Source organism: Lepisosteus platostomus, chromosome 22 (assembly GCF_059453375.1).
Source record: "Lepisosteus platostomus isolate fLepPlt1 chromosome 22, fLepPlt1.hap1, whole genome shotgun sequence".
NCBI lineage: Eukaryota > Metazoa > Chordata > Actinopteri > Semionotiformes > Lepisosteidae > Lepisosteus > Lepisosteus platostomus.
The window spans coordinates 12,247,498-12,272,867 of record NC_142632.1 but is presented as its reverse complement, the minus strand read 5'-3'; the positions used below and the strand labels follow the sequence as shown (position 1 = coordinate 12,272,867).

Below are 25,370 nucleotides of genomic sequence, written 5' to 3'. Positions count from 1 at the left end.
CCTCCTCCCCGCTCGGCAGCGACTTTCACACCGGTCACATGACACACCTACACGCAGCTTCACACAGGGCAGTTTTATTCAAGCAAGCGCTCAGCCGGCGTTTCTTACGCCTCTTTTCTCTCTCTCTCTGGTAACCAGAAAGCACAGGACTGGAGTTCTCACAGTTCGGCTTGGCTGTAAGCAACCATTCAAAGCGCTGGCTGTATCCCATCCGGTTTTTGAAACGTTTTTCCTTAAATCCTATCAAGCAGTTCCAGCCAGTATTCATTTTTTTTGTTGTTGTTGTTGAAGGGGTCTTGAGTTTAAGTTTAAGCAGGTCTGAGTTTAAGTCCTGGGGTGCTATCTGTGTGGAGCTTGTCTGTTCGCAGGGTGGTGTGTGGGTTTGTGTCTGTTTGTGCCCTGCGATGGACTGGCGTCCTGTCTAGGGTGCACCCCTCCTCGCGCCTGTTGCTTCCTGGGATATGCTCGGATTCCCCGGTGACCCTGTATTGGATGTAAACGGTTCGAAAATGGCTGTCTGGCCGGCAGGCTGTTTCAGAAAACTGCGACGGCTCGGCTGTGAATCATCAGTGCTGTGTGACGCTGCTTTTAGAGCAGTGGCGGGGGAAAAAAGTCTAATAACATCTCGCCCACGGCACTGCAAGAGCGGCCTTCGACCCAAACCCTGAAGTCAAGGTTGTGGCCCTGTCTGGCCCTGTCTGGCCGTGCTGGGAGGAACTACACGTTGAAAGACGGGGCTTTTGAATAACCTTAATATTTGAGCACTGTGTCAAAGCCCGTTTGGAGTCCGGGAAACGTGCACTCCCTGCAAAGACACAGTTCAGCCCCCTCCGCACGCAGCCCACTTCCGACTGCTTCAAGAGATGCACGCCCCACGGCGCAAGAAAACTTGCGCCCACAAGAGACTTCCACTCCGGTTCAACCCTGCTCTTGATCCGTTTCAAATAGTCCACTCTGCCAGTGCTCTTACTCTGCTATGAGAACTGGGGACCAGTTGCTTGATGGGCTTGGTGCAAAGCTGCAAGCAAGCTGCTAATTCCTTTCCTCCTCCTCCTTCCCCGGCGAACGTGTCAAAATAGTGCAGGGAGTTCCATATTCACAAGTGTTTAATTAGCATGTGCTCGTTTTAACGTGCCTCAAGAATGCACACGACTTCTTATCACATCCATTTTCGAACTGCTTCTTTCATTTCAGGGTCACGGGGGAGCTGGAAGCTATCCCAGCAAGCAACGGGCACAAGGCAGGATACACCCTGGACAGGAGGCCAGAGACACACTGAGACACACACACTCACAACTGGGCCAGCTCTCCCAGAAGCCACTTAACCTACCAGGACCTCTTTGGACTGTGAAAAGGAACTGGTGCACCTGCAGGAAACCCACCTGAACACAGGCAGAACATACAAGCATCATTTGTAAGTTTAAACTGAATATAGTTGATTTGCAAAAGGTTGCTTCAGAGGAAAGTATCCAATATAAAAGCAGCATGCTCAGGTAAGTGGGAGAACTGGGAGAAGGGTATTTTTTGTTAACACGGATACACATTGTTCTCACACTGACATGACACGCTGTTTTTATCGAATCGCCAGAACCCGCAGCCTGCCTCTTAACTCGTATCACGGCAGGAGTGCGTACACACAACCGGTTCAGCAAGAAATTCTTGTCTCAATACATTAAGGAAAAGGCAACCTCTGAAACAAATCCCGCATTAAAGAAGTCTAAAACCAAAAATCAAGGAATAGCCTCTTTATTTGATTTTCTTAAAACGGATTTCCACACACATCTGCACACCGCGCTCCGCCTCCATTAAGACCGAGCTGAAACGCTCGTCTCCAGCGCGAGCTGCAGAAGCCGGGATTCACGTGCCGGGCAAGAGGCGGGGGCTGACTCGGGGGGCTGACGTCACGCGGCCCTGGCTAGCCATGTGCTCATTTCTCACGTGGACCCAGAGACCCGAGCAACAAAGAAAGGCGCAGACAGGAGGGGAGGGGAGGGCAGTGCGGCGCGCAGCGCAGAGCGGCGCGCAATGACGTCATCCCAGAGATTTAAGCACGCGCGTCCTGCGCACAGCACCGCGTCTAGCAAAAATTCCTCTCGCACTCCGGAGTTACTGGATCGGGGCGCCTTTCAAAAAAAAACTGCAACGGCGGCGAAAGAAAAGATAAAACCGGGAGCTAAAAACATCTTTGACTTTTGGCGATTCCACATGTTGTCATAAGACCCGAACGAAAACGGCCCACCATTTTAATTAGTTTAAAATGAAACCATTCAGACAGGTATAGATGCACACGGGCGCTAGCAATCGCTATAGGGAAGCTGGTTAAAAATTTGGAGGCTTCTTCAAAGCGTTTCTATTACCTTTGTCTTTAAAGCAAAGTAATTTCCTTTTATAATGACATTATAGAAGCACATATTTATTTGCTGTCTACGCAATTATCTTTAATATCCAAGAACTCCTGACCCGGTAGAAATGTGCTCATAATATTAAAATCGGGAAAAAACGCAATAAGGTTTCAACTCTATGCAGTGCATTTTTACGACACTGCAATGGTCTGAGCTTTCAGCGCTGTGTCGGGTAAACGGAATCAGACAGTTGAACTGATCTCGCTCTGCGGCAAGCGTTTCATTTTCACACAGCGAATTCCATAAGCAATTACCTCCCCCATTTGGGTTTTGTTACACTGATGTACGTTCTGTAACTGACAGTTCGCATTCACTCACTGGTATAATAATCTTTTGTGTTTCATGATAATCATTTCGGGGCACTTCAAAATAAAACAAGGCAAAGACAGACAAGTGCATTCACACACTGATACGGTGGATACGCAGGGTGTATATAAATGCACAAAGTTGAAAGGTGTTTTGAGCCCACGACAGTGTAAAATTGTTAAGCATAATCCTCCTAAAAAATCATAGTTTTGCAAAACATGAAATCTGTCAATAGCAACTGAGCAAGGGGCAAATACCCGCCAACTCTTTACCTCCCATACAAATATCTTTTGGGAAAATAAAGCACAGCACCGGGAAAATTTCTACCAAGTCAGTGGCTGTGGACGAAACCAACTTGATACTGGTCTGAGCCACACTCACAAGTCTGGTTGAGGCCACAGCACAGGGTCCCAAACCAACCAGGCAGTCCTCTGCTCTACTCTTCAAACCGAAGACGTCAATGGCCAGGTGCACACAAACACACCCCTACGTTTTTTAATTCTAAAAACAACCAAAGTTTTCCATCGGCAGGATTTAAGGGAGATCAGTCCTTAAAATCCCCTTTTCATAGGCTACACGCTCTGCTTGGTCCCATTATTATAGTGTCTACAAATCAAAACCAGGAGAAATAAGAAGCAATAAAATAGCCCTCGTCTGGTTCTGTCACAGGGGCAGCTGGGTGTTTTTCTACAGGTGGTTTAACTGCACAGGCATCCAAGCAGCATGTGAGGCGACAGGACGCCTTTTTGCAGAGAAGTGGGGCGCACCTGCGCCGTCCCGCATCCCCAAGCACAGCCTGGGCCCGTGCCCTCCAGCCCCCCGCGCCCCACTGTGCCACGAGCAGTTAGGACTCGGGCCATGTGACTCCTCCGCCTCGGCCGTGTCCCCGAGCCGCAAGCCCAAGAAGCCTGCAATCCGCCTCGTCTCTCGGCACATGCTTAAAAATACTCCCTAAGCCTTAATCAGCTCGGGGAGGAGGGCAGGTCAGCTGGGCCAGGGCAGTCAGGCAGTCGAACGAGGCACACTGACTCTGCTTCATCGTGGGGGGGCACCAGTGACGCCCGCCCAGCCCCCACACTGCCCTACTTTTCCAGCCCCAGATCGAGCAGGATAATCAACCACTTCCATCTAATGAAAGAGGATTGCCACCACCCCCGCCCCCCGCCGCCTTCGTTTGTGTCGTTTAAAGGAGCGCTAACGAGCCGCCTGGTGTCCCTGCTCTTCCGTGCACACGCGCACACGCACTCAAGGGGCACTGGACTCTCGAGAACACCCAGCACAGCCACCGCAACCCAGTTCGCTTGAAAGGGCCAGCTCTCTCCAAGCCAGCAGTGGCAATCTCGCCCTCTCTTTCCAGCCTGTGCGTTCCCAGTTCCGCTTGACTTTGTGGGCTTTCGGGGAGACTGCGAGGGGTTTCGTATCAGAAACGATCATTTCTGTTGCAAAGCAAAGAATCCACAGAATCTCCGCTGTAACTATTGTATTTCTCATCACTTCTAATCGATGAGGCAAGCACTGTGCTTTCCTTTAGGGCAGTATGTTGGTAATGTGCATGCAAAGTATGATCTGCTCAATGATTTCTTGTCAAGCAAATCCCATTTTAGCTGAGTATGCATGACACCAGCACTAAAGCAGTTTTCAAAACGGGGTGCTCCATGTGCAAACCAGCGCAAATTAGCAACAACATATTTTCTGCTGGCACCACTTGTATCAGTAAACACTGCGCAGACCCTGGGGCCGCAGTGCCAGACTTCAATCTCGAAGGCACTTGTCTGGAATCCACATGATGAGCCCAAAACCAAACGAAACTTTTCCATTTGTTTTCGGAAACAACAGAATGCGGACCTACAATACGGTTTAGCTTTGGCACAATTCAGAAAGTGGAGCGGCTGAAAGTTCAGCAAGTTCAATTCAGAAAGTGGAGTGGCTGCATTAAAGTTAGCTATGGTACAGGCGGTAAGCAAAGCAGACTGAGTTAAGCCCACCTGTGGTCTGTGCAGATATGCTTCTGAAACTTCAAAGGCACAATAAAGACTTTTTTGGAGGGTGTCAGACAGTCGGTGGCTCATTTTTGTCATGAATACTGTCTTACTATAATAACATGAGCCATGATTTTATCCACACCCTCAAACACTGCTATCACCCCATGGAATTCCGGATCATCATTCCGTAATTCATGGAAAACGAAACGGGTAACAAACGTCTGCACACTGAGAGGAGACAACAGGCCAGGAATCCTGCTGCCAACCCATTTCCATATTTCTTTCCACAGACCGAAGGGAATAACAAACTAATTAAAAAACAGCAATTTTCCCTGTGCCCTTGCCTGATCCGCACTCATAAGCCAATTCCCAGGCAGGGGAGACCAAGTATAGATTCACACTGCGTCTCCGAAGACAAGCTTGTGGAATACAGATTACGGGGCTGCACCGGCGTTCTTGAAGGCTTGGAAAGGCCTTTTGTCAAATGCGGCGATAAGCAACACAAAGCTTTTGCAGGTTAGGGCAGCACATCTTCCACGATGCCCAAACCTGCACACATGGTAATGATGCAATATTTACAGGCATTGAAACAAAGACCCTGGGTTCACAGGCCGTTTGATCCCCTCTAGGATTTAAGAGCTGCAAACATTTCTACCAACAGAACCAATGAAACAGAAAATTAGTGTACAGTGTACATTAACGGCAGGGTCTGGCTCTGCTGTCTTTTACTGAAGATACAGCAACAAGCACACAACACGCTTCACCAAGTGCTGGCTTACACAACGCACAAAAGGCTCTCAAATTCTGGAATGCAGTAAATTGCTACCCCTTAGAATTTTTACTTCCAACTACCCCATATAATAATACTTTTTTGCATTTATGTAGCACTTTGCATTTTAAAGGATGCCAAGACGCTTTCGCCTACAGGTGGGGATCCTTCTCATCCAGCACTCAAGGGCAGCTCCCCCTGAGTGACACTCGGAGTCACACCGATCCTCTACACACCAGCAGGGGATCAGCAGGACAAGCAGGGACACATCTGCTCTTTGGAGGGGGGAGGGCGGAACTCTCTGTGCGGTACCAGCACGGTCAATGACCAGAGCCACCTACCTGGATATACCTCAAGGCACTTCGCAGCACGCTCAGGTTCGAGGTCTTCTTCTCATCCACGCTGGGGATGTTTCTCTTCAGAGTCTCGAAGCACTCCTTCAGGTGCGCCCGTCTAATTGTGGGGGGGAGAGAGTTGGAGAGAACAAGACGCTCAGTAAGTCTGCGACTACAGCGGGGATATGATGTAGGTTTAGTCTGCTCCACGGGGGCTTCAAGTAGGATCATTCACTGAAATGATCTTCAACCCGGCGTTCCTCTTGGAAAGCTGGAATCGCCAATTAAAGAGTCCTTTTAGTCAATTCCCCACCCAATCAGCCACTGCCGTTTGGTCCGAGCGAGAGCCAGCTCTCTCCGGGAACGACCCCTGCACCCAGCTCGCGGGAGAACGAGACCCGCAGCCGTGCCCCAGTCGCAGAGCCCTCATTGTTCTGCTGTTCCTGCGAGCCCGCAGGTGTCTGGCAAGGAGCCGACCAAAGAGGGGAGAGTTCCGGCTGACTGCTCCCCCACTCTCTCCCGCTGGCTCTCAGTTCTGTGCTGCCGCCTGGGAATTCAGGCCCGTTCCTCAAGGAACGGCACCACGGCAACACCCCATCGCAAGAGCTGCCTTCGGACTGCAGCCTGGGGTGCACTCCAGTAATGCCACAAGTCAAGTCACAACACACGTCTCAAACTAGACTTTTTGGAGACCCTGAGCAGTTTTCTTTTAAAAGTGATCTAGGCTGGACGAGCACATTTGAACTAATTGGACATTTAGATGATTTTGCATTGAAACGACTACATGTTAATTACTCATTTCAATCAAGTGTACTTTGTCTGGCTTCTCTAGCCAAAACTACCGAACACTTTTGGTCTTGTTCGCAATACAAGGTGGCTTTGCTGGACTTCCCAATGGCTCAGTGTTGGGGCACAGCATCGTTTACAGGAAGTCCTGTCGGCATCCCTCTCACAACTCAAGCCTCCCCAGATCACGCGGCTCATTTCGTTACTGAAGCAACAAACTGTCTGAATCCCCATCATCTGTTGTCTTGCCTCCCAGCTCCTCCACTGTACTCCTTACTCCTGGGAACATCGTTCTACCCCCACAATCCTGCTTCCCAGCCTGCTACTATCCTCACAGAGGTGAGGATTGGGAGCTCTCCTTTCATCCAGGACTCGGATCAGAATCAACCATGACTTATAACTACTTATAAGTCCGACAGTGAGATGATTAAGGGCCCCAGACAAACACAACTGCTGGTTACCTAACTGTCAGCTTTCTATAGAGCTGAACCCTGAGTACATCTGTGAATGAGAGACCAGGGAGAGAGAATGACCCACCTGTTTTTTTCAAGCTTGTTATGTACTTCTCTTGTCCCTGCCCTGCAAGCACAGATCAGAACAAAAGGATTATTGATTTGCGGAGGGCAACTCTTCAGGACGAGACTCACAGAACAAGTATTAAAACGATGAACAAAACTCAGACTCCCTGACTGGTCTTGTATCTCTGTCCTTCTGCTCGCACAACAAAGCCAGGAACACCAGGATACTGCTCTCTTCTCTAACCAGTGCCCACTGTGGCGAAACACAAAAGGTCTCCGTTTGCGTTCATGCCCCCAATCCCAGCATGTCTCGGTCCCACAAGGGCACTGAACCAGCGAGGTCCCGTCTCCCTCTACCTCTGTGACTTCCTGTGTGGCTGAAGCCCCCAGCAGAAACTCAAACTCATTCCAATGTCTGCAGTGCTGCCTCCGTAAAGGAGTAGCCTACTGGCTGTCCGAAGTCTCGCAGGGCCACAGAATGAATACAGTGTTTGTTTAACAAATGTAATAACTTCAACCACAACAGTATCAAAACCCGCCGACACTGAATAGCAACTCCCATTCAACGCTGCTTGCTTTTCAAGGGTTCTGATGTGGAACCGTATTAATTGGATTCAGATGTGAGCTCTCCCATGCTTCTTCAAAGGTTTAAAAAACAGAAACCACTTCCTAAACAGATGTTTTCTCTACCTGTGAGGAGCTGTGCTAGATCTGGCGAGACCTAAGCCCGAGGTTTTGTCTCAAAATGACAAAAATGCTTTATTTGATTTTTTTAGGTTCTGGCCGAAATCCAGACAGACTGAAAGCGGGGCGTCACTCACCCCCCTGGGCGCCTCTTCTGGTCCAGCGTCTTGGCGTCGTCGATGCCGGCCGGCCGGGACCCTGCGTTGGGCTGGGACAGGAAGGGAGGGGCGATGATGGAGCCGGGGTAGGACTGCACGGCCAGCTGCTGCTTGGGGCTGCCGGACTGGGGCGGGGTGGTGGGCTCCACCTTCACCTGCGGGCCCAGCAGCGTCCGATGGGGGGGCGGCGGCGGCACCGGCGGGGGCGGCGCGGGCGGGGAGTGGTGGGCCTCCTTGCTGGGGGGGCTGAGGCGGGGCGTGGCCACGGCGGGCGAGAGGGCGGTGGCCGGGGGCGGGGCCAGGGGAGGCGGGGGCGGGGCGGATGGGCTGGCGGTCACCATGGGGATGGGGATCACGGCGACGGGCAGCGGCGGGGGGAGGGGAGGGGGAGGGGCCGGGCTGGGGTGATGCTCTGGGCACGCCTCCTCGCCCCTGCCCACGTGGTTCGTCCGCATGGCCTGCACTGGTGACATCACTTCCACCCGCTTCTGCTCCGCCTCCCGGTCTGAGCGCACCTTCTCCAAGAGCTCATTCTCCTCTGTGGACAACAGGCACAAACCACACACCCCGTCAGTGCCCCGCCGAGATCACCGATACCGGGAGACTCCCTGAGGCCAGCAGGAACCTGCACCATGTCCAGACAACTGCTCTAACCCCCTGCCTTCCATCTTCCTTTCAAGAGAGATCCGTTAGCCTGCTTTTCCTCTCACCAGCATGTCAGCCGAGGTTTTTCTTACTAAGAAAGTAAAATCTTTCCGTTTCCTACAGTCCTTCTGTATTCCTTTGCAGAGGCTGTGATTGCATAAGTGTCAGCTGAGAACACTGACTCACGGTGGGCGTGGCTGACACAGCGGCACTCCCACCTGGGTCTGTCAGCATCAGCAGATTACCCATGAAGAGCTGTTTATGTTCTCTACGGGCCATGATCTCAGGTGCTGCCCCTACGCTTTTGTTCCAGTGTACCAAGCACCTGATACCTTAGGTCTTAAAAAGGAAGGAAAATACACAAAAGGGAGTATGTAAAGAAGACTGTAAAGAATCGCGTTCCGCTCCAAGAAAACTGACACAAATTCAAATCCCCAAGATGAATTCGGAAACAGATTGTGACAAAAGCCACCAAAGGACCAGACAAATATTCATGGCACAATCAACTGTATCTGACTTAGGGGAGTTAACTCTCCATGTACTGTCAAGTAAAGGTTATCAGGCTGTGTTCAGGATAACCCCAGTCGCGTTACTCCTTTGAAGAAAGGATCTGTGGTAGAGTTCAGAAGTCCTCCTCTTACTCTGGCACACTATTAAATAGCAGTGTCTGTCAGGTCACAGTGGAAGGTCTCTGTCCTGGTGCCACACAGTGACATGGGTGAAATAAATCAAGACACTAACACAGCAGTGTCTGGCAACTGCGGGCCTTCTGCTTCTAGCAGAGCCTTATGCACAAGGCTGTGAATATTTTAGGGTACAAGTGTGCAGCTGAGCCTCTGCCACTATTAACACCAGCCTGCCAAAAGCGACAGAGTAACGACAGGGAAAATAACCAGGAAACAGTCTGAAAGTTGCAGTAAGCAAATACTGTTTCCCGCTTTCAAGGGGGAGGAAAGCAGAAAAGAAGCCGAACGGCACCAAGGTGCCGGCGTTTCCTGTCCCAGCAGAGGTCCAAGAAAACTTTACGCCTACAGGAAAAAAAACACCAGGAGCTTAGAGGACGGAAGGCATCCCTGAGCTGACGCTGCAATCGGATTTGTCCGGGAAAATCTGGAGCAAAATCTGAGCTGCTCGCGAGCACTGCAAGCTTGGCTCAGTGACAGGACAGACTGCAGAGTCTCCTCGCAGGGCCCCCACACTGACTCACACAGCAGAGTGGGTACGGGGGAGGGACAGGAGGGGGGGTCGCATGCACTCATCTAGGTTTCAACACTTCGGCAGAGACACAGGATTTCAAACCCTCTCAGTCTGCACGTCCTGGGCCGAAGAGACCATCGCTGTGCGGCGAAGGGGCTGATTCAGGCTGAGGAAACAGCTGACGCCCCTGAGAGACTGGAGGGCTGTTCTGAACATTCCCCTGAGGTCACTATAGGGCAGTCTCACCTCTCCCGCCTGCAGGACCTGGTCATTTGTTTTTTTAGCTCAGGAAAGCCTGACTAGAGCACGAGATTCCTATTGGAGGTCTGTGGCCAACATTTATTTTAACATAAATGACAAATAAGGCAACTTTACAGTTGTTTTTCATGCACAACAATCTGCAGTAATTTGAAGTGCGATGCTTTGAGGCACAACCCATAATTGTATCTCAGAAAAACACTGGCAGCCATGGGGACACAGTTAAAAACTGGGGGCTATCTACCCGAAAATGCATTTTTCCAAAAGCTATTTCCAGACATCTGTAAAGTCAGGTCTAGTTTCATGCATGACACCATTTTCTAACCACTTCATCCAATCCAGGGCCATGTGGGAGCCTATCCCAGCAAGCAAAGAGCACAAGGCAGGACACACTCTGGATGGGATGCCAGTCCATCGCAGGGCAGATTCAAACGCACACATTCACACTCAAACCAGGGCCAATTTTCCCAGAAGCCAATTAACCTACCAGTATCTACCAGTCTCCGGACTGTGGGAGGAAACCGGATCGTCTGCAAGAAACCCACCTGACCACAGGCAGAACATACAAACTCCACACAGACAGCACACCAGGTCCAGAACTGAACCCAAGGCCCCAGCGCTGTGAGGCAGCAGTCCTAACCACTGCACGAACCACACACCCCCAGGCCTAATTTCACCTAATATTACACACAAGGGCAGTTCTGAGCACAAATCCCCCAGCTGCCCACAGAGAGCAGGAGGTCACGACCTTTCAGACAGACGTCACACAGAAGCAGACACCGCACACCTGAGAGAGAGACAGAGGAGGAAAGACAAAGGGGGGGAGGAGGACCTTTTCTCCTTTCAAGGCTCAAAAGACAGGTCTGCATGCAACTGGAGCCATTTACCTCGAACCCCACGCGTTAGATCTCAGACTCTGTGCTCAGTAGCACGTGCTCAGGACAAAAGACGGGAGTAGAAATATGTGCTTTACCTGATTTATAAGAAAGGGGGAGGGGAGGGAGAGGTAGACACTGAATTCCAGGGACCTGGAAGCTCCAATCAGACCGCAGTGTAGCAGACACCCCCCCCCGAGGAGCAGGGCAGGCTGCCGCAGCTAACCGGGGTGGGCCTTCGCGTTGCCATGGAAACACGGATGTTAGAGTCAGACACTCGAAAGCTCCGCTGCACATCAATAAGGATCATATGTGGCCGTTTCAGCAGGTTGCATTGTAATTTTCCCCCGTTACAGAAGAACGGCGCACCGAATCCATCTCTGACAGCCACAACGGGGGTGGTGGTGGTGATGGTGGTGGTGGTGGGGGGGGTTTAAACGCGTCTGGCAGCGGCAGAGACGTAGTTCACACAGACGCCTGGCCTCGTTACAGAGACGCGCCAACCACTCCACACCGCCGCCGGGCTCTTTGAGCCCGGCCACTGCCCCAGGCCAGACATCCAGCATAGTGAGGCCGCTTTGTACCGCCAGGAATCAGCAAACAAATGGCAAACACAGCAAGCAGGTTTAACACGCAGAGCTCCTTGAACACCCACACTGTCCCAGACAGCGGCTCCCAGCACCTTGTTAACCACCTACACTACCTCAGACCCGGACCCCACCAGCCCCTTCAGCTACTTTTTTCTGATCTCATTTGCCAGGGGATCAATTCAGCAGGCCTGCAAAGACTTCTCCGCTTATTGTTCTTATGAGTGTTTGGGCTCATGCTTTTCTCCACAGCGCCGCATATCTGGACTCGTTTATACAGCTGGGCGCTATACTGAAGCCACCGCAGTGCAGGGTCTGGCTCCAGGGTACTACCGCAGGGCCCCACATGGGACTGGAACCCACAACCTCCCAGTCAGAAGTCCAGAGCTCTAACCAGCACACCACACAGCTGCCTGCTTCTGCGTTCTCTGCCTCGTGCTGTAGAAACACCACTGTGCCTTTTAAGGAACCCTGGGAGCGAACTGGAGGGATTTCTCAGCAGCCAAAGGAGCACAGATCTGAGCTCCCCGGATTATTCCGATTCTCAGTCGCCTGTGTCAGTGGGATCCTCGCATCTGAGATAAAGCATCGGAGACGAAGGTGAGATCAGTACCCTCTGCTCTCGTTCCCGCGGCAACCTTTAATAATTACAAAGCTTAGAAAGAGCTCGACCACAGACCTCTGTGCCTGCAAGCTGCAGAAGAGCTGCCCCCCAGAGCGCTGAGGCACGGGCACTGAAACTGCCCCGGCGCAGGAAGGGGAGCAGCAGAGTCTTTTCTTCAATGGAGGAGGAGGATACTGATACGCACACGTGTGGCCAGCAGAATGCAGAGAAACCTGGAGGACGTCCAAGATTGTCCCGCACCTGGGCTCACAGTTGCCTAGTGACCCTCTCCTTGGTGCTCACGGGCCGGCCAGGGCACTCAGCCACCCAGACCGCAGGCGGCAGCACAGACAGACGCTGGAGACACAGTGGAGGAAGCTGGAGAGCACCAGCCAGCCCTCTCAGCCTTAACTCACACTCTGGTTCCTACTGGAGAACTCGGGAACGTGGACGGATAAGCGCCTCTTGAGAAGGAGGAACAAAACTGACACATTTATCCCCAGGACAGTGCAGTCACGAGGCAGAGAGGCCTGGAAATGAAAACCTCATGTCCTTTGCTCGGTGTTTAACAATGGTGGTCACTGTACAACCCAAGATTTAGCCCAAAACAAATCAGCCAGTACTAGCAGCAGGCACTGAGGGATGACGATGAGCAAGAATGTCCCCAGTCAGAAGCTCACACCGCGCGCTGGGCAAGACTGTGACTGAGCCGATGTTCCCAGACGCCATCAGGCATTACTCCGATTACACACCTACAGAGCAGCAGCACGGCAATTAAGAGACAGCCCCTGAGCACATGCCTTAAATAGCTGCAGTGGAAAATGTCTCTTTCGGAAACATGAGCACCACTGCGAAGGAACTGGCAGGGTTGTACTCTCCGCTATATTTACAGAGTGACGAAGGGGCCCACAGTTACTCAGCTGAATATATCTAGTACCTCTGCTGCCAGTGCGAGCTTCCAGCGTGGTGATGCCTTGTTTGTCCTCTGGCAAGGCACCATCGGTAATGTGAGAGGAGTGAGAGGGCACGCACCACGCACCACACACCCAGGCAAACACAGCTACTCTGCTCCGCCGAGTCCCGGAAAGGACACTTTCCACAAGCAGGAAAAAAAAAAGTGTGAGCTTGCTTTTTCTCTGCACTCTGAACTGTTTGGAGTCAAAACAGCTGTTAACCTCTGCTAACTAACCAAAGAAAACTGTGGAAGGCGTGTGTTTCAGGGCTAAAACAGAAGACACTGCTTTATGCCAAAGCTGGTGTCTATCTGGAATAAGCAACCCAGTCATTACTGCTGAAGCAGATTCCCTCGGATCTGTTAGACAACAGCTGGATAAACCACGGGGTCAGTCAACGTCTAGTGACCAAGACAGTGAGATTTATAACAGCTTATGTTCTCACATTCTCACTCGTTAAAAATGCTAATAAAACTGTACAGGTGCTCAGATCGCACTCAGCAATCTACCTAATGAGCATCTAAAAATCAGTATGGACTAAGATGCAAAGCTCAGATGCTTACAAGCTGTTGTTTTAAATTAGGCCTGGTAGTCAGCTAAGAGCTCTCTGCTGGGCAGGGCTTGATACTAGAGGGAAAATGATGAATATTAACACTGCATACAGAACAATAAAGGAAAGATCTGCATGCACAGCACAGCTTACCAGCCTGGGCTTCAAAATCAACCTGAATGGTCCCATTATAAAACAATGCGAGACTGCAGAGGCAAGAGATGCTATAAACGTGTATATGTATTTTTCCTCATAATTATTCACGTCATACCAAGGGCAACAAACAAGGCAGGACCTTCACTAAACCTGGCTCAGCTGCGTAAAGGAGCAACGGGGGTGAACCCAGTAGGCGGAGCGCTGTCTGTCTCACCTATAGCAGCAGTTTATGGGAGACTTGCTGCAGTCCCAACAGCATCTGGGATGCAGTGGTGCAAAGTCTAATCCTTCAGGACCCCCAATCCCACAGGTCTAGTTTTAGATGAAAAAACGTGTAGAACATCCTGAACTGCTCAAATCAACTGAAAAACAAACAGCACAATTAGGTCATCCAAATGCTCTGATGGAAGGAAAACTAAAGGTTCACATAGCCCTCGATAAGCCAGAGTTCCTGGTCCAACCCTTCGAGCTAAACGTTCTTCCAGAGGCACCAGAGGTACCTGGATCTTCATCACACACAGTGGTGTGATGGTTCGCTGCCTCACGGCTCAAGGGCTCTCACTCATATTCAGCCTTGGGTGCCGGTCTGTGTGGAGCTTGCACGTCCATCCTGTGATCACCAGGTGCTCTGGCTGCCTGCCGCCCTACCAAAGACCTGCTGGCTCTTCTAAACCGTTCCTTTTCCCCAGAGAACTGCACCGGTCTTCGCCCCTTCGGTCCAGCGTCCTACACTTCCAGAAGGGGCTCCGGCACCCCGAAACGCTCACACGCGCAGCTCCCCCAGGGCCCTTAGCCAAGGGATAAGAGCTTGCCTTCATGAAGCTGGTCTTGTTTTCTTTTGTTGTCAGGCAGTTCTAAGACCACGCGAACTGCCCACCCCCCCCCTGCGCTGTGAAAAGCTCCGGGGCAACACCGAAGGCCCCCCGCCCAAGCACTCTGAAGGGAACCAGGCCTCCTCGTCTAATGTCTGGAAACCCACGAAGGGCCAAGAAACCACCAGTCCGGCCTCGCCCACTCCCAGTATCATCAAAACCCTGAAAGGCACCGACGATGCCGACCCACTGGACTTCTCAGAACCAGCGCCGAAACACAAACAGGAGCACACGCGTGGGGCCTGCAGGAAAGGGCAGTTGGATACAATCCCTGATGAGAGGAAAAAGGATGGTGTAGGGGGGTCAGGATGGCCTTTTACGAAAGCCTGCTTTTCCGATCTGAGGTGACACCCTTGGCACCAGTATCAAAAGCCTTTTTGAGAGTTTGAAGGCTTTGAAAACTCATGAGCACAGCAGAGAGTGGCCTACCGACAATGCTAAACCGCAAATACTGGAAGCGAAGACCAAGGCCAGCAAAACACACGTGCTTTCTTGCTTTTGTACAGGCCTGCCTAGCTTCCCACTTCGAAGGAATACAAAACAGCATTTCTGCATGACACTGCTGAAAGAAGCAAAGTCCATCACCTAGCCAGTGAAATCTGACCCATTATCTGATTCAGGGCCACGCCGCCTGCACTGGGGTGTAGTCAGCTTACACAGGAGAGCTGTGCAGCTGAAGAAGGAAGAACAATCAGCTTAAAAATGACGTTAACGTTATGACTTTATGGCAGCATTAAGGTTTATGTCAAGAGTGTTAATAGAGCCCTTTTGCAGTCTGGGAAATTAGATTTTGCCGTGCATCTATAAGATGTTTAACCTTTCTGGCACAGAAGGCGAGGATTTTTAAAGGGAGTTTATGTAGATTTCATCAGTATAAGGGTCAGCCAGTTCTGCAGCGGGCATGACCGAGCACATCTGCACTGACGCCCACATGGAAAGAGCTCGCTAGCACTGTGTGGCAATTTCTTCTCGTTATCTTTAGACGAGCGTGCTTCTTTTAAGGGGGGTTTTCTTTTTTTGCACTTCCGTGATCCTCAGCGGAGCTCGGAGGCTCGTCCAGCGGACGCCCACACGACCGCCGGCCCGGTCCGCGGCGCCCAACGCCGGCACGCTTCACCGGACAGCTCGCCAGCTCGTCAAGCCGCGCGTCACGGCACCGCAACGACACGCCTCCCCGAACTCGACTGAACGCCGCACTTTCAACTGCAGGCAGGAGAAGCACGACAAAAATCGCCTTTTTCTTTGTTCGGCGGTCTGGGGGCTATCGTGTCGAACGCCGCTACGGAAGCGGGTGTTTTTACTACAGACACGTACACTTACTCGCTGCAGCCTAACCGGGGAACAAAGAAACGACGGATTCACTGTCGCAAAATGACCGTATTTGCGTTTTCAAAAGGATCGGCCACTTCCAACGTCACATATTTTTTTTTTCCCATTGCAGCGTACGGTAATGAGATGATCGGTGCTTTCAGCCAAAGCTCCACTTTTTAAACGCACAAATACGGCCTTATATAACGCGCACAGACGGCCTATGCGCAGTGTGTGTGTGTCGGGGAGAGGGGAACACAAAACTGCCCTATTTTCCTCACCGGCTCTGACCCGCCAGCGAAGGAGAGGATGGGGAGGGAGGGAGGGGTGAAAAAACCCTTCAGAGTCTGGCAGGAGTGCCCGGCGCGCACGTGGTCGAGGGGGGCGGGTCCCAGACACGCGGTCTCGCCTGGGGGGTGTGGCTACAGCTGACACGTCACCAGCGGGCTTTAACAAAACCCTTTCGCGTGCGGCACCCACCGGGCTGGGTCGACAAACAACCCAGACGCTACACGTTTCGTCTCGGGGGTGGGTAGGGAGGAGGAGGAGGAGGGGGGGGAGAATTGTTCTGAATTGCGGTGTCGCTGTCCTTTTACCCCCAATTCCCCGACACCCCGGCTTTTGAAACGAGCAAAAAAGTACACATATAAGGAGTTTCCGCAAAGAAGGAGAGGGAAAAAAAAACCCCGAGCTCGTCAGGAGTTTGAGAGGGAAGTAGGTTGTAAAAGTGCGTCATATGACACCCGAGCCTGACAAGTCATTCTGTTAAAAAGGGTTTGGCACGTCTCTTAAGTTTTGCCACCGCCCTTGCAGACGGACCGACTGAATCCTTTACAGAAACGCGACGCCGAGTGAAACGAATTCGATTTTTTTTTTGGGGGGGGTGTAATTTTCCCTTTTCCATTTTTAAAAATCAACTTTGAGTGTGAAAACGGCGCGCCTCCGCAGCCCGGGGGAGCGGAGAGCCGCTGCAGCCTCCTCCCCACGGCGGGCACTCGAGGGAACCCCTCTGGCAGAGCCCTCGCCGGGAGGGTGGCGAAGGCTGGCTTTGTGCACCAACAAACTAACACACACGTGGCGCAGAGCACAGATAACGCAGGTTGTGCGGAAGAGTAAACGAAGAGTAAACGCCCCCCCTCCTCCTCTCCCCGCACCCGTCTCCTCTCGGAACCCCTGTGGAGCCCACGACCACCTTCGGTCAGGTGCAGCAGCAGCAGCAGGCTCCTACAAGGAAGGTCTGCACAGCAAGACTGCGGGCGATCCGCTTAGTACGCAGCAGTCATCGTCAGGCATCCCCACACGCACTGAACCAGCAACTCCAACCAGCCGACAACAGCAGATGAAGGAAAGTATTACACCCGGAGTCAGCCCCCTGTTACACCTACACCACCGGCTGCAGGACGGACCACCGCGGCGGAGCGTGTGAAGGAGATCCAGGAGACGCGCACATTTAAGAAACAAAAATCTTAAGAATCACAACAGATGTCAAACAGGTCCCTCCCCTCTCATTTTAAAGACACTGAATCGGTCACGTCTGAAGCACACGTCCACGCACCGAACACGGACGGGACTGGTGTTTTCTGGACTGGTTTAATTTCTGCGTGTCCCCCCCACCACCACCCCTCCTCTCACCCCGGCACCCCCCGCTTACCACGTGTTTTCTGTTGTTGCTGTGCTTGCCATTCCAAAAACCTCGCCGCTTCCAAAAGCGTCTCGATGCTCATCTCTCGCCCCGTAGTGGACCTCGGCTACTTCGAAAATGATCTTTTCTTGCAGATCTGGAGCGGGGAGGGCGGGGAGCTTCCGCGGCTGTGCTCGCTTCCGGCTGCTCGCCTTTTCCACTCCTCCGAGAAATCGGCGGGGTGGGGGGGATAAATAAATAAAACCAAATCCCAGATCCCTCTCCTCGGACGGCTTCCACACACGGAGAGGGGTTGCAACAAGATGGCGATGCGAGTAACAGAAAACACAACAAGACGAAAAGCACACACGGCTCATCCACCCGCCCCCTTCTCCCCGCCTCCCTCTCCTCGCTTCGGCCCCTCCCAGATACTACAGACGCGGCGCAAAACCGGACACGGACACGGACACGCCGTGAACGGGGCTCGGGGAGCGCGAGTCTGCATCGCGTGACGTCATCGGCCTCTGCGCTCGTGAATTCGGCGCGAGGAGGGGGGAGCTTCGCGTGTCACCCCGTCGTCGCGTGCGCAGTCGCCTCCAGAGTGAAGTCCCCCTCGAGGTCCGGCGCTGACATGTTGGGAAATGGGGTCAGGAAGGGCGCGCACAGTCGGGAAAGAGGGCGTCATCTTCAAATTCCTGACTCCGAAGCGAGCGCCTCAGCCCACATTCAGCGCGCTGCTGTGTGATGTATACAGATACAGACAACAACATCTATCGTGACTCCCATCCTAGGGGTGAACTGCACGGTTTGCTACACCATTGCTGCGCCGGCAAGCCCTGGGCTTGCTGAAGCATTAGGGCTGTGGCATGTTTTGCGTGGTTTGGATGGGTGAATATAGACACAGCGCTCCTGTAACCGGAAGCGCTCTTTCCCTTTACCGCAGTCTTTGGCGAGGGTACGGGGGGGTAGATGTACCGCTCTTCACTGGGCGCCGGAGCCCGGCTTCGCCACGCCGTGCCGGGTTTTCCCGCCAGTCTTCCCCCGCAGCGCATTTGCATGCCATTAAAACAGGTCGATCCCCGGCAGCCAATGGGCGCGCAGAACAACAAGGCATGGTGCCTGTCCACATGGGCACCAGCCCGTCGTGCGTGCGGCTCATTTGCATTTAAAGCCGGGGCTTGGCGCGCCGCCTGCGTGACCATCAATCACGCAGAGCCGGCCCGTCTCCGGGCACGCCGAACGGATCTGCCCGCTCGGAACCAGACGGGGCAGGACGGTACCTGAAAAGTCAGCGGAGGCTGAAAGGCGGTGACACAATCCCTAGTGCGTTACAAGAGCCGCAGGTGTATAATGTGTCGTTGTTTTTTTTGAATGACCATTCGGGAGTTGTCAGTATGAGTAAAATAACATCGTTCGGACTTTAGTTGTGGACAAAAAAACTCGCATTCACTGGGGAAACTGGTTTTTCGACACCGCGGCGGTGACTTCATTGACTTGTATTGCAGACTTTGTGCCTCTCTCTCTGCTCGTGTTTTGCAGGGGCCCGCTGCCTCGGGAAAGGCACGGGTTACACGCACGCAGGACCGCGGCGCTCGTGCTTCCACTCCACACAAAGCCCTGTGTCCCGGGGTGCTTTCCCGACGCTTGAAATGCAGATCTCCAGCCAGCCCCCTTGCACCAGGCAGGGCGCGGCGCGGGGCGCGGGGATCGCCTCGCTCCTCGCAGTCAGAAACAACGTGGAAGCGGGGCGGAGCCGTGGGACACAGCGAGCCTCCGCTTAAAGGGAACTCGCTCTCCCCCCCCCGCCCCCGCCCCCCACTCCCCACTTTTCTTTCGGTGCCAGACTAAAAATAAAAAGTGGAATCTCGTCCCCCGGCGCTTCGGGCCGAGTTAGTTCCTGAGTGAACTCAATCGAGAAGGATTTGTGAATGCGCAGACACGCACACAGCCGCCCGCGCACGCACGCATGTCGGAGAGCGGGCGACCGGATCCGCCCTCCGGTCACTGCAGGTTTACACGCTAACTGGTGGTAGCTCCGGATGATGAGGCACCTCCATCGTGGTCACGACGGAGCTGACGTGTAACCGCGCTCTGTTGGAAGAGCTTTAGACGAACCCGACCTGTACTGTAACCTTTCGCTGAGAACAGCCCGGTTTTTAACACTCATGCCTCCCCCCTCCGCTCCCGGTGCAAAAGCTCTTCATGTGAGGCAGGGCGGTGCTTGGCTTCAGCCCAGCTGAATTCCGGAAAGCGGCCCTCCGGCAAAAGTGCAGATTGTGTAGTTCGACAAGCGGCGTTCTGTTCTTCCTGGAGTCGGCCTGAACAGACTGCCTCACCCCGAGGACAGAACTGCATTTAAAAGAACCGAGAGCAGGAGGTTCCTTTTTTTTTACACGTGGGGTTGTGGGTGTGTGGAGCAAGCTTGGAGGAGATCCTAGGAGCGATTAACTAAGAGTGACAGGAATGAGCCAGGTCAACTGAAGGATGCTTTCCCACTTGTAACCGTTGCCATATTTTGTTTGTTTTTTTTTTGTCTCTTCGGAGCGATTACCAAAACTGTTCCCCAGCCAGTGCTGCTTCTGCTATTCAAGAGGTGGCAAGTGTTTAACGAGAGGCTCGGTTGCCTTTGTGTCAAGGAAGAGAAATGGGGCGATTCTGTGCGCTACAGTGCAGCATAGTGTGATGCAGATAAAACACGCGCGTTTCTGTCAGTGTTCATGCACACAGAAACACCCCCGTATAGAAGCTGCAGTCGATTCTGTGTGTGTGGTGGGGGGAGGAGTGCAAAACCACACGTTGTGCTGCCGGGCCCTTTAAAAGTAAAAATCTCACAGGAACCTCCAGCCAGGCCGCCCCGATACACCGGCTGGCTGGCTTTATTAATAGGTGAGTCACATGAGCGGTTTCCATGGCAGCGCAGCCAGAGTCGGTGTTCCACAGGGCGGCGGGGCAGGAGGCCGTGCGAGAGACGGAGGAAGAGGGATCGAGGAAGAGACGGGGATGCGGCGCGTCCCCTCGCCGAGAGCACGCCTGCCTGGCAACAGGCTCTGATAGGGCAGGAGCTGTGGGATACCCTGTAATGTGAAAACTGGCTCAGATCCCAAACCCGACACGACTTCTCACTCTGCTCAAGTCTGTGCCGGCACCACGACGGCGCTCCTGCCGCACAGCTGCACCGCGAATTGCACCAGTGCTACTTCCGCCAAGGGTAGCAGGTCTGCTGGGAGTATGATGAAAAATACTCCCCATCTGTCAAGCACGAAGAACGTGCTTTCGATAGATTTGCAAACCAGCTCCTGCTTAGCGCAGTCTGTCCAGAAAACGAAGCTGGATGATGTCATGACTGAGGACGGACTGCAGGTGCAGTTGTAAAAGAGGGGCCCTGCCATTCTCATTGACGAAATTACAAAGAGATGAAATAGCCTCCCCCCCTTTCAAGCGCTACAGGAGGGCTGTACAGGCGAATCCAGAGGCGCCTCCACAGCTCCAGGCTCACAGCCCCTGCAGCAGCAGCAGCAGCAGCTGGTGATGGGACTGGGAAGAGGAGCTGGCAGAGAAGTCCGTGCTCCCAGACAGATGTGCGCCGGCCCCTCCGTGGCAGAGCTGGCCGGCGTGCGTCTTACAGTACACTACAATAACACAGAGATCTGGAACTAAGAACATTTCTGTCCTTTGCAAAGGAAAATAGTTATTTTAGGTGTAGTAAGGTGCCATAACGATACCATTTTACCCCTGGTCTCGAGCCGTTTCCCAGAGTATGGGGGTGGCACAGTCATGCAGTGGTTAGCATTTCCGCCTTGCAACGCTTGGGTCCTGGGTTCAGTTCCTGACCTAGGCTGCTATCTGGGTGGAGTTTGTATGCATGGGGTTTCCTCCCAGGAAAGTCCAAGGACAAGCTGGTAGATTAATTGGCTTCTGGGAAAACTGGCGCTGGTGGGAGTGTGTGTGCCCTGTGATGGACTGGCGTCCTGTACCCCACCTTGCACCCTTTGCTTGCTGGGATAGGCTCCAGCTCCCCCACAACCCCAAATTGAAAGAAGCAGAAAATGGATGGAGAAAAGGGACATATTCTCTTAACTCAAACCAAAGGCCACCAGCTGGTCTCCGTTGCAGTCAATATTTTAAGCAGGCGTTGATTAAAAGGAGGTCTCCGTTCATGAGTGTTTTTTTGTTTTCCTAGAAAAGCAGCCCCAAAGTGCCTTTTATCATTTGCCGATCAATGATGCTTTTACCCAGAGTAAATGGTACCCATTCACAGAGCTGGCCACCTCAAGGCTGCAGTCGGACTGAAGCAGCTGGCTCAAGGCCACATGAACAGAATCAAAGCCCAGGCCGCTCCTGACGCACAGCAGCACCAAAATTGCACCAGTGCTTCTTCCGCAAAGGGTAGCAGGTGAGCATTGTCTGCTGGGAGTATAATAAAAAATACTCTCCATCTGTCAAGCACAAAGAAAGTGCTTTCGATAGATTTGCAAACCAGCTCCTGCATAGCGCAGTCTGTCGAGAAAACGAAGCTGGATGATGTCATGACTGAGGACGGACTTCAGGTGCAGCTGTAAAAGAGGGGCCCTGCCATTCTCATTGACGACATTACATTGGGGACCGTCACAGAGCTTCAACACTGTACACGGGAATTTGTGTCGCATGGCGTGGTGCCTCTGGGACTTTAATTTGGGTTCTGACGGTGCACAGAGCGTCCTTAAATTCTCCACGGCTACACTCTGCAGGGAGCATCTCTGTACCTCCTTTGCATCACAACAGTTCTAAACTGATTTCAAAGTTTTGAGTCAGCTAGTCTGCTCCTCTCTGCTTGGAAAGTCACCGGCAAGGTCAGCCTGCTACAGCTGCAGATAAAAGGAGCGAAGAATCAAGAGATGATCAATTTGTCAATGGAGTTAGCCGACTCCAGAATAATGAAGATTCTGGAAATAATTAAATTCTTGGGTGCCTTTGCGGTTTTAAAGTTTATTTTCTTTAAAACAATAGTGTAACAGTCACCAGCATATTGTATCATATTTGTGTAACATCACTGCAGTAACACTTTGCAAGCAGAAATATTCCTAATTAGAATACCCCGTCACCCCCCCGATAATCCCAGCTGTGTCTTGCTACAGGGCAGTGTGCAGCACCAATTTCCATCTCTGACATGCTTCCTGGTGATTAGATTGATCGAGTACTCAATACCGAGTATTGAGACCCTGCCTGCAACTCTGTTTGTCATGGAAATCTTGCCTTGCCTCCGAAGCCAGGATAACTAGCCTCAAGGGTGAAGGCCACATTCCAGAGAAAATGGGCAACGTCCCATGGGAGAGATCCCCGTTTGCAGGTTCTTCTGTCACAGCAAATGGTGTCATTTATTCATATTCTATGCATAAGCAATCTGCCATAATTCTGGGGACCAACCACCCTGTCTGCCATTAAGATAAATCCCGGAGGTAGATAATTTTATGTTCCCTAGAGAACATCAGAGAACAAAAGGCCAGAAGACACAATACACAGCATTACAAACGCAAGACACACATCTCGAAGACGTCAAAAGAAATATCAAGTGTGTTCCCATAATTCCTGGATGGACACTGTGCTGAGACCCTGCAGCTTATTGGATTTAAAAAAACACCCAACGTAAAAAAATCAATCTGTTGAGGAGTTTGAGATGTTAAGCATCACAGAACCGAGGGCCCATAGTTTGCCTTTGAAGAAGAATCACACACATTTCACTGCAGGTCTTTGCTCATCTTTGACAAATTCAACCCTCTGCCCCTCTGTACCGGAGCGAGACAACTCTCGGGCTTCAAAATCCACTACTAATTACGGGAGAAGACCTTTACCACATGCACAGCTAGAAATCCAAATGGGTTGTTAAATGTCAAAAGCAAATGCTAAGTACCACAGTGATCTGTGCTGCATGTCGCAGACCAACACCCCTGCTTCACAGGCGATCGCTGGGAAAAAAGATCCATTCCACACCCTGTCCTGCCCACACAGGAACTCCATGAGCAGCAGAGACAAATGCTGAAGTCGTAGGATTTTCATGGTACTCCTGGGATGAGGCTTTATGGCCCAAACGCCTTTTAAAGGGTACAAGTCTAAGGATGCAGCACTTGAGATTCGGCCAATTCTGGTAACACGCTGCAAATGTCTGGCAGCTGCTCTGCCTAATTCTCTTCCACTGCAGCTTCCTGCAGGTACTGTGTGCTCAGAGCATGGAATACGGAGACCACACCAGGAACAGGAACTGTCTCACCTTCATTGGCAAGATCAGAGAGAACACATTCTAGCAGAGCAAGGCAGTGTTAATGTCCAGACTGTACAATAAGGAGGAAAATCTCCCCTCACTATCACCCAGATGACTGTGTTTCTAGATTTCCTGTTATTTGCTCCTAGTCCAGCGAGGAAGTGTTTATCAGCTCATACTTCCTGTTTCACTAAGGTTAAACAGAGGGTATGGGGGGTGGTTGTGGAAGTGAGGATGATGGCAGGGGCATTTCATCTAAAACTATTGTTTTTGTGGAACATAAATCATTACTAGGCTCTGAGATAAAGTAAGAGAAATAAAATTATCTGGTAAAATTCTACATCCTCGTTTTGCAAGTACACCAATATGCTTCTGATTCCAATCCTAAAAAGGTCTCATGTGAAAACAAGAATGTTTTACGCAAGAATTGCAACACTAGAAACAATGTGGTCTTGGTTTTCCTACTCAGAATCAAAGCGAGAGGCCCAATGTCATCATTACAGTCAGTCAAAAGCAAACACGCTCAGAAACGCCTCTTTACTGTGTAGTATGGCAAAACAAATGTAATCAAATGGGAAGACTGCCACCTTGTGGTCTTTACAACTGGATTGCGCCATAAAATTATAACTGGCCTCCTAGTATGTCCACATACAGTAAGTAACAAGTAACTTCACAAATGTCTCCTAATTGGAAAGTATTGCACAACAACAGATTTTTAGCAGATGGCCCAATATCACAAAGACATTGCAACTGGTTAAGAATTCTAGTACTGAAAAAGAAATGCAAGGATTAAATAAAGGAAATCTAGCCAGCAGCTATATCACCTGAAGCTCAGCAGGTGTGAGCCTGGTCCGTACCTGGATGGGAGACCTCCTGGAAAAGCTGAGGCTGCTGCTGAAAGAGGTGTTAGTGGGGTCAGTAGGGGGGGCTCACCCCACGGTCTGTGTGGGTGCTAATGCCCCAGTATAGTGACGGGACACTATACTGTAAAGAGGTTCCGTCCTTTGGATGAGTCGTAAAACCGAGGTCCTGACTCTCTGTGGTCATTAGAAGTCCCAGGGCGTTTCTCGAAGAGATTATGGGTGTTACGGCATCCTGGCCAAATTTGCCCCTGGCCTTTACCAAGGTCTCCTAATAATCCCCATCTCTGAACTGGCTTCATCACTCTGCTCTCCTCCCCACTGAGTACTGGTACTGGTGCACTCTGGCTGCCGTCGCTTCATCTACGTGGAGTGGTGGAGGGGATCCCCATTACCTGTAAAAAGCTTTTAATGGAGTGTCCAGAAACGCGCTATACCCTCACACTTGTTGCTGTTCATAGTGACAGAAGAAATAAGGTTTTCCCTTTCCCTTACTATTATCCTTGCATACTTTTCAGTTTTTCAGAATTAGTTTAAAAGATGAACATAATTCGAAATAAATTCTAAAATCCCTTAAAACTAGTGTAGGGATTCGGACGCGTTTCAGAACACTCCTTATCACTGCATTAGTATTGAGCACCAGTGATAACATCAATCAAAAACCAAACAAAGTTTAAACTAGACCACTGTCTGATTGTTAATATCTGAG

At 51.7% G+C, this 25,370-nt stretch overlaps 1 protein-coding gene across 2 annotated transcripts in view; it reads right to left on the bottom strand.

Moving 5' to 3' along the window:
* mnta (MAX network transcriptional repressor a) overlaps window positions 1-18,223 on the bottom strand; it is a 28,442-nt gene extending 10,219 nt beyond the window's left edge. The window contains exons 1-4 of one of the 2 annotated variants that reach the window (XM_088615611.1): window positions 17,597-18,223; window positions 7,920-8,478; window positions 7,118-7,159; window positions 5,801-5,912 (exon numbers count right to left, since the gene is read on the bottom strand). In XM_088615611.1, coding sequence (XP_088471737.1) covers window positions 5,801-5,912; window positions 7,118-7,159; window positions 7,920-8,478; window positions 17,597-17,669 — 786 coding nt within the window. In that variant the 5' untranslated portion in view covers window positions 17,670-18,223. The remainder of the gene's footprint in view (window positions 1-5,800; window positions 5,913-7,117; window positions 7,160-7,919; window positions 8,479-17,596) is intronic. The other variant, XM_088615612.1, reaches the window with a different exon arrangement.
* Between the last annotated feature and the right edge of the window lie 7,147 nt (window positions 18,224-25,370).